The sequence below is a fragment of the Trachymyrmex cornetzi genome, unplaced genomic scaffold (genome assembly GCF_001594075.2).
Source record: "Trachymyrmex cornetzi isolate Tcor2-1 unplaced genomic scaffold, Tcor1.1 scaffold1155, whole genome shotgun sequence".
Taxonomy (NCBI): domain Eukaryota; kingdom Metazoa; phylum Arthropoda; class Insecta; order Hymenoptera; family Formicidae; genus Trachymyrmex; species Trachymyrmex cornetzi.
This window is the reverse complement of record NW_017295714.1, coordinates 34,576-44,470: the sequence shown is the minus strand read 5'-3', so window position 1 is coordinate 44,470 and position 9,895 is coordinate 34,576. Positions and strand designations below refer to the sequence as shown.

At 29.8% G+C, this 9,895-nt stretch overlaps 1 protein-coding gene across 1 annotated transcript; it reads left to right on the top strand.

The window, feature by feature from the left end:
• Positions 1-1,317: 1,317 nt before the first annotated feature.
• On the top strand, positions 1,318-8,563 carry LOC108764818 (uncharacterized). The gene is made up of 8 exons (XM_018513208.1): positions 1,318-1,328; positions 1,483-1,584; positions 2,085-2,165; positions 2,330-2,519; positions 2,693-2,778; positions 6,432-6,557; positions 7,546-7,625; positions 8,542-8,563. Coding segments are annotated over exons 2-8 (576 nt in total). The 5' UTR covers positions 1,318-1,328; positions 1,483-1,572; the 3' UTR covers positions 8,543-8,563.
• The last annotated feature ends 1,332 nt before the right edge of the window (positions 8,564-9,895 follow it).

Here is a 9,895-nt window from a genome sequence, read left to right as displayed (position 1 = left end):
CGTGTGTACTAGGCGGAAAAAAGGACGTGATGTATTTTATGTATTTTTCATAATATGTATGAAAAATACATAAAATACATCACGTCCTTTTTTTCTGCCTAGTACACACGTCTATTAGACATGTTATAGACGTCTAATAGACATGTCTAATAGACATGTATATTAGACGTTTCAAAGATGACATTTCGACGTCTATCTAGATGAGTCTATAGACATACTTTAGACGGTCGAATAGACGTCTATCCGATCTCGCGTTTCTCCCTGGGTCGCTCCTTATTTGGTAATGTTCGCAAGCTGATACAGTAGATTTCTATTTATAGACATAATTAGTGTGGCGTGATTTTCTAGGTCAGCTGTGGTAAATCATGGTTTCGCATGTAGCTAACTTATTCTACTATCGCCGCTTCATATGAGAATGATATTTATATGAAAATTGAAAAGAATATAATTATCGTCATTGTGGTTAATAATTTAGTGTTTTACAGAAATTAGAGGTGCTTTACATCTGAGTGGCTGCTGCCTGATCCGTTGTACATAATGATTGATAAAGAGTAGCACGTCTAATTGTCGAATAAATATCTTTCTCGTTGCTTACAATATTATAGCGTATCACGGTGGATCGATATTACACAGTAGTGATGGTATTTCGATTTATTTTAGGTTCAGAAAGGAAAAGAATATTATAACATATCATATGTCTTGGGATTTGTGTAATTATCGTATTGAATTCGTCGCAGGGTTGAAAGCGGTAGGTTTATAGTTGAGTAAGAATGAGAATAAGAATCTAAGTTTAAATGTTTCATTGTGTTTGTGAATTTGATAGAGATTGATTAAGGTTTCGTAAAAATGGTATCTTACGGGAATGCAACATGGGTCGTTGGGGGATTAAAGATTTCAGAGTATTAAGACATGTGGGTTAGGCTTAAGGTATGCAAATGGTGGTTTATAAACTGTTCGTAAGAAAAATCTGTTAAATAGGGAGTTAGAAGATGGTCAGGAAATGGAGGATTGATTTCTAGGATCTTGATTGGTTGATATTTTTTTAGGTGGTCGCGACAGTAAGAGAAATACTGAGTTGTGATTGGTGAAAATGTTCACATTCCGTTAGGTCTAGAGGAGTTGCGAAGATTGGTCAGGTTTGTATGCGTAATGGCCAATGAGGTTGCAGCTTGAAAATGCGGCTATGCGTGAGCATATGCTAATGAGTTCAAGTACGCGCCAAGAAAAAGATGGTTTTAAATACGCATTTAAGTAAAGGTTAAAGGTCGCGTAGTGTTTATGGTGTTACAGTGAATTTTATATGTATTAATAAAAAAAAATTTGTAACGGTATTTGTCGCGGGACGTGACACTAGTTATTGCTCTTACCCCTTTTATATCTAACAATATTGTTTTATTGGATTGAGCTTCATATTTAATATTAAATCTTTTATTTATATGTATGGGATACCACAATATGTTGTTATCACTTTTTTTCTTACAGAAAGAAGATAATTCCGAGGGAATTCGAAAATTATCAGACAAAAGAATTCGGCATATTCAACATAATTCCAAGGAAAAACACAAAAATGTCATGCCTATTTCAGTAAGCATTTAATTTTTTTATAAAAAATTATCCACAATTTCAAAATAGTTTAAAAGTAAAAAAAAAATTTTTTTGAACTTAAATATTTTTGAAATAAATTCAAATTTTTCTAAAAAAAAAAAACAATCTAATTCAACAAAAATTTCCGAATATCGCGCTGGATGGCCCTAAATATTTTTTTCAAATAGATAATATGAAACTACATGCACATACGAGAGATGTTTAAGTCAGTGACTTTGATAAGAAATACTTTTTTACTCGCTTTTTTTTAGCTTTCTTTCAGTTTCCTTAATTTTTCCTTGTAAAAAGTATAGTGCTTTATCAATACAAGAAATTTACTTTTTTCTATTGTAACAAAAATTATCATTTGAGAAAATGTACATTTATTGTCGCTTCCATAGAAATTCATGTAACTAATTTCCATAAATACGATACATATTGTTTAACAATCGTAAAAACCGCATACATCATTCATTGAGTACGTTGTTTCCTTTTCATAGAAAAGTGAGGATTCTCGTAAAATATCTAATGTTAACATTAGTCACAACGTTATTAAAAAGTCAAAGACCATTACTTTAGCCGTAAGTCACTTTGGCCATATACCTTGCTACTTAAAAATAAGATCATAAAACGTTAAAATTAAAAATTGTTTGTAATGTATAAAGTATACAATTAATATACAAATCATTATTTCCATATAGGAAACAAATTCATATTTTTATTGTATACTTTTATGTATTTACAGCACCAGGATACATACGTTGGGATCATGTCAGAACGAAATACCGATTGCGTAAAGGAGAATAAATATCTAAAATCACAGTTAATTGCAAAAGACAAAAAAATTGCCGATCAATCACAAATTATCGAAGAATTGACAACTTTGAACATGAGCTTACAAAGATCAGTCATTTCATATTTTGGTGAATTCAGAAGTAAGTGTAAATAGCAGACCTGTAAATGTTTCTTATTTGCCAAGTAAAAAAACAATAATTCTATGTAGATTCTACATGTGTACTTTTAAAATACTTTACATAATTAAATTCTGAAATAGTAAAAGCTATATTGGGAAAATTCCGCACCTAATGCTTTGCCAATTTATTTACAGCATGTAGTGAAAAGTTAGATGAGATGAGAAGTCTGGAAGGAGTACAGACGCTGCCTGTCGGCTTTATTAGGAAAACAGACAACACTGTACGTTTAAAATATACTATATAATATATATGTACAATACTATATACATATGTATATACAAAATATATATGTATTGGGTTGGCAAGAAAGTAATCGCGTTTTTTTAGCTCAAAGTTGTATATACAATATCTTTATCAATAATGAATGAAATTTAAATTTAAAAAAAGGGTTTTAAAGTTTGAAATCTCTACTTTTAAAAGCTTACCACATTTTTTAAGTTTATATGAGTTTGGTAATATTTATTGGACATACTGAAAACTACGAGCTGAAAAAGACGGAAAATTTTCTTCTCACTTTGTGGGTTTATAACGTGGTCAAAACAAATATGAGAAAATTTTCGACTACCTATCGTGAAAGCTTGATGCTTTCCCTCGTCGTTTTTTAAAAATATTCCTACGATTTTTGGTTACTGAGTTATCGCGGATTAAATAAAAGGATCATTTTGATTTTAATTGCTCATGACTGTTAAAAATTATCGTATCGCAATTTAAAAAAGAGATTCTTAAAGCTGAAACTTTACTTTATCAAGATATGTTTATATTGAGTTAGTAATTGGGTTGGAAAGTAATTGCGGTTTTTACTGATAGATGCCTTTTTAAAAAACGCAATTATTTTCTTGCCAACCCAATACAATAATGTTCTCTTAAAAAGTTATTGTACATAGATAAAGGTGAGGTAAGCGGATCACGGTAAAATGATCTATTTACTGAATCTTAGTAACTATTTCCATCTACTTAATGAACATAAAATTAGCTTTCTTTTTGATGTTTTTTAACTGTTAAAAAATTACGTCATCGTCCCATAAGACTGTCATGAATTATTTATACAAATAAATGTGAAATTCTTCCAAATAGATCTCGTAAGTTAATTTCTTAAGTATTACATTTTGAGTGGCTACGATTACAAAGTTGAATATTTTTAAATTTAATTAAAAATTCCATATTTGTGGTTATTTGAAAGCAATATTTTATCAGTTACATTTAAAAAATAATTCTTTACATAGATAAATAAAAATATTAATGCTATCATATGGAGTAAAAAGGACCAATTTAAATGGAATAAAATGGACACTCGTAATTTTATTTTCAACTTTTCAAAAATGCGCCCAATACGATGATAGTCATACATCTATAGTTTATAAAAACCTGATTTTTTAATTTTGAACCAATGTACGAGGCTAACAAAAGGCAGAGCTTACTTTTTTTATATCCAGGCTAAACATCAATATTTTAAATAATTTTTTTGAGTATTAAAAAAAACTTGATCTGTACGCACGACAGAGCTATTTTAGAATAGCTCTGTTAGTTTTTAAAATAAAAAAAGTTAAAATTTACTCTGTTTTTAGAGGGTCTGTAGTACAATGTTATCTTTTCTCCAATCTTTACTGGAAAAATTGATTTTCCTAGGCTCTTTTGGTTTTCATCGCCAATTTCATCGAAATAATTTATTGTTACATGTACGACTGCTGTTCATTTTTTTTATTAATAAAGTAATATTCATAACATTATAGATACACTTGGGAAGAGACGTGTAGCTCCCAAAACCTACGTACGATTCTGCTATCTATAATACACGATCTCGTCAAATGATAGTAAAAAATCTGGCAATCGCAGTTTTCGGGATAAAAGTGCTACAAAAATCTAGTATTACAGGAACGAAATGTAACAAATTAAAAAATCTAAAACCCAAACCAAAATTGAACGAGAGGAAGGTTCTCGCTATTGGAGATATAAATATAGAAAAAAGTATAATTTTGAAATTTTTATTCTTATATGTTTCATTTAAAATATTAACTCCGTATAAGAATTCAAAGATATGTATGCTTACATAAATAATAGAGCAACGCTACTTCAAAGTATGTACATATATCAGTACACCATTTTCGACATATGAACTTCATACTTGGCCAATTTACAACATATTTAAGACATATTTCGATACTGGATGATCAATATTGCGAAGATTTCCGAAGTTAATGCGCAAATAGAGTGCAGCAAGGTATCTCTTTATATATCTAAAAAAGTTAGTGACTTGAATAGGAAGGATATAAGCAGCAAAAAGGGTATTTGCATCTAAACCATACAATAATTAAAAATATTTCTAATATTCAATATACACTATTCAACTAAATTAAAGGATCACTTGTTCTATCCTGCAAAAATAGGCAAATAGAATAACTTTGTTAAAAATCATCGTATCAAGATTTTTAAAAAAGCATTTTAAGCTTGAAATCTCTATTTTTCAGACCTGTACTTAAAAAAACCGTATTACTGATATTTCATAAAGTTACACAAACATAAATGAAGATACATCAGATCTCAAAATTTTTTACGAAATTTGCGAAGTTCCACAGAGCCAAGTAAAAATTGTGCACAAATGCGGTTTACAGCTTTCGAAGGAATGAATCTTTATCTTCAATTTGTATTTTTATCAACTTTTGTACGATTTTTTTTCACCAAGTTATTCAACGTTGAAGTAAAAATGACCTTTTTACTTCAACGTTGAATAACTAGGTGAAAAAAAATCGTACAAAAGTCGATAAAAATACAAATTGAAGATAAAGATTCATTCCTTCGAAAGCTGTAAACCGCATTTGTGCACAATTTTTACTTGGCTCTGTGGAACTTCGCAAATTTCGTAAAAAATTTTGAGATCTGATGTATCTTCATTTATGTTTGTGTAATTTTATGAAATATCAGTAATACGGTTTTTTAAGTACGGGTCTGAAAAGTAGAGATTTCAAGTTTTAAAATATTTTTTTTTTAATCTCGATACGATGATTTTTGAGTTATTTTATCTTGAAATTTGCCTATTTTTGCAGAGTGGAACAAGTGATCCTTTAATTTTGTTGAGTAGTGTATTTTAATGATATAAAACAATTGAGCTCTTGAAATAAAAAACAATAATTTTGTTGATTAACAGACAATTGAGAGCAAAAAACAGACGCAGTAATTAGTGCGTAATAATTACAAGTTGTATTTCCATTTTTACATCTAATCAACTAAAATTCGAATGTTTTGGGTTCATTCAAGCCATCTTCAGCGATGTCATATATACATTAATTAGACCAGAATGTCAAAATAAAATTAGTCTAATAGTGCAGTCGGAAGAGTCTCCCCAAGTTTCCATGCTTGGAGAATGCAACCGTCATTTAGTTGTTAGGCTAAGTGAAACAACTGCAAACTATGACTGCATATTACAAGTACGAAATCTTAAAATCTATTATCAAGTTGACGATTGCACTCTCTAAGCATGGAAATTTAGGGATCGAGATTTCCGACTGCACTCTTAGACTAATTTGATTTTGATATTCTGGACTAATTATAATGTATGAATGACATCGCTGAAGATAGCTCGAATGAAGTCGGAACGTCCGAATTTTAGTTGATTAGATATAAAAGTGGAAATACATAACACACACACACTTGTTGAATTATTACACTAATTACTGCGTCCGTTTTTTGCTCTCAATTGCCTGTTAACCAACGAAATTGTTGTTAAATATATTTCTTGTGTCATTTGTAACATTTAACAATAAATTTTTTAACAAAATTACAATTACTTTTAGAAATCAATGTATCAAACCGTTTGCAATTCTTACAACAGATGTTGCTTATAAAACCTAAATAATTGATTAACCTTGTTTTCCGAAGAAGCAGCCGAGAAGCAAGATGCAGATGCTGGCAGCAAGGCTGCTGAAGCTGAAGAATCTGCAGAATATGCAGAATTTCCAGAAGCTGCAGAATTTGTACAATATGCAGAAGCTGTGCATATGGAAGGTAATATTACAGTATTCATAGAAAATCTACTATGACTGCATTCAGAAATGCTCTTAGCACTATTAGTTTCATTTCATCTTCTCTGGGTTTTTCGAAAAATACCTTGATACATCAGCTTTCCATTTTCAACGTAATTAAACACATGTAATGAAACTTTATTATTAATTGCTATCTCAAAAATCACATTTTTATCAAGGGATTGTTGGACGGTACTCGGAAAACTTATAAGGTAATATAAGCGAGGGTTAAAATAAAGGGGTAAATAATTCAATTGTTGTACATTATTATGATGCATAGTTACATGAATATTATAATAATTACAGTTTCCTTTTCGAATTACATTTATAAAAATATATTTGAAATACACGAAAAAATTCTAATATTGTTGATATATTGTAATGCGATGTAATTGTAACTTCAATTTTTCCTTAATCATAATAGTTATTACACACATGAATGTATATATGTATGTATGTATGTATGTATGTATGTATGTATATTCAGAATATACTTACTATTATATCAATGTTATTGTACATAGAACTCATTTGAATAACAATATACTTTGTATACACAGTCCTGATAGCAAAATGATAGCAGTTTGCGGGCAGATTGGCAGCAAACCCGATCATATTCCCACTACAAAACCATAGCCATCTGTCCGCATTTGACTATGGATATGTCGACAGAGTCTGTTCTGCACATACTTTGCCAACAGATTGATGGCAGAAAACGAACAAATTTCCACATACGATCACAAATCCTGCTCGGTTTCCGCAGCAAATCTGCTAGCAAAATATGTCATACAGGCTTTATGCCCTATTTCTAGTGGCAATTTACTGACCGTCAGATATTTCAAACTCTGTGTGCAATTTGTTGCCTTTTTACAGTCAAAAATTGGCAGCATGCTCTGCTGAAAAGTTATATTGACCTCGTGTAGACTTTAAGTTACAAATATCCGAATTCTGAAGTATAAATTGTCTTTTAGAAAACGCCGACAAAGGAAATAATCTTTCCGGTGAAGCCAACAGAACCGAAGAAAAAGGAGCGATACTGCAGACGTAACTGGTAAAGTATAACATTATGTAATATTTGGTAATTGTTAAACAATCATATTTTAAAAGAGGAAAATATAAAATGCTATTTTTTTCAAATATACGTGATAATCTCTTTAGTTTGACGACAATATTTCATTTAACAAATAGTTCGTTTTTTTCGATAAAGTGAACATAATAGCTATTTCGACATTTTTTTAAATGTAAAGCTTTATAGAATCATGTCACCTCCGATGTATTTATGCATGGGTTATTCCAAATCTGTCAAAATTCAACGTTTCTTATCTCGTATTTTTTAAATCGAACATTTCAAGAACATTTTGTGTAATTTACACGAAATAAGAACATTCGTATTGTTTTATTCTTCCGAAATATTTTTTATACAAAAGTTAAAAAAATTAATTTATTAAATAATAAAGTTGTTAAGATAAAAAATTAATATATCTGATAATTACATTTGTTGGAGATATTTTTAAAAGTCATTTTAAAGCAAAGTAGAGCACATGTATTATAAAAATTCTTTAAGAAAAAAAGGGCTAATTTTTTATGTTATAAGTTTATCGTATCTTCCTTAATTAATTTGTGTGTATTTTATATGAAAAATATTTTGATTCACACACATGTAAAAATATGAGGTTATATTTTATTTGGATTAACATAAAATTACTGACACGTATTCGAGCCCTTTGAGGTGTATTTTCAGTTGATACAATTAAAAATATTTTTACAAGTGTCACTTATGGCACTATATGTATTTATTATTATTTTATTAGCAATTACTATTTTATTAAGACACAAAAAGTATTAATCTTATTTTTAATTCTTATATAGGATACACATATAAAATAATAAAAATAAATGAAAAAAAGAATTATATTGAAAATGATTGTGATACTGTGTGACGTGACATTTTATCCGTCACTGTGCAGACTTGTCGGCGGAGGACTCGTGCTTCCTATCGGCTCAGAGGGCGAGCGCGCAGGCGAGTGCTAGGGATGCGACATCGAAAGCAAAACATCGATATTTCGTATCGATACACGTCGAAGAACCTGAATATCGATATTTCAAAAATCGAATCTTTTAGATCGATATTATCGATATCATCCGGGATATAGCAATTTATAGATACACAAAACTTTATAAGAACTTTTAACATACAATATATATACTAACAGAAAACCGCACATTGAAACAAAAGGAACATTTCTAAAGAGGTTCTAAAGTGGTCAGTGAATAAGGTACTAACCTACCTATGCCAAAAATTTTAAATTAAAAATGTGATTAGAATTATTTGTATGAAGCCCTAATTTTGAAAAATCGATTAAGTCACTTTAAATTTATATTTTTATTACAGATTATTACCTTATCGACGGATAACTTTAGAACCCTGTTAATACTATATTACGATACAAGTGGGTAAAAATTTTTTCTGCGAATGTGAGTGTTGCGGCCCGAGCCCAAAGCGATGGTTGCATTCACATTCGCAGAAAAAACTTTTTCTCGCGTGTGCCGTAACATATTTTATGTTGCAAGTGTGTGTAAAATGCGGAAGATAAAAAAAACGAAAATGTGTAAAACCGCATTTTGCTCACACTGTAACATAAAATTTTTTTTTTTCGAAAAAATGTTCATAAAAACTCCGAACTTCTAAGTCGCTTCAGCATTACAGATGTCAATTGTGAATAGGATGATCTTAGTGCAACCACTTTGGCATTCTACCTGGCAATCTGGCATTATTATAAAAGGTATTATTAAATAAATGCACGTAAATTGTTTGTTTTACAATAAGAAAGTTTTATTACTTTGCACTACCTTTATTTACATAATAAACTAGAACTTTGTTCTAAAAACGTTATTATTATTTTTATACTACTTACTGCACAGTCTTGCAACACAAATTAACAGAATACAAAAATTATTACAATAGATACTTCCTTACTTAAACATTTTGTACGAAATTTTGAACAAGAACATAGATTAATAATTTTGAATCGAGATTTTCTTTTTCAAATTTTTTTTAAGATTGATTATTATCTTATCATGTAAATATTAAAAATAATAAAAAAGATTTAAAATAGAACATTCTGTCTTTCATAAATGCCAATCTTTTTCTTCCAATGTTAAAAATAACAATTTGTCGAGGTGATCACCGGATAGCCTGTTTCGGTCATCAGACATTATGCGCCCTGCACGTGAAAAAACTCGCTCTGATGGTACAGAGGTCCCAATCATAGACAAATATTTTATTGCTACATGCTGTAGGTTGTTATTACTGCGAGCTAA

Bases quoted from the DNA above. Each gene is read 5' to 3' on its own strand.
- LOC108764818 (XM_018513208.1), top strand. The intron at 2,166-2,329 runs GTAAGTCACTTT...ATGTATTTACAG, and splicing joins CAAAGACCATTACTTTAGCC to CACCAGGATACATACGTTGG. The intron at 2,520-2,692 runs GTAAGTGTAAAT...ATTTATTTACAG, and splicing joins ATATTTTGGTGAATTCAGAA to CATGTAGTGAAAAGTTAGAT.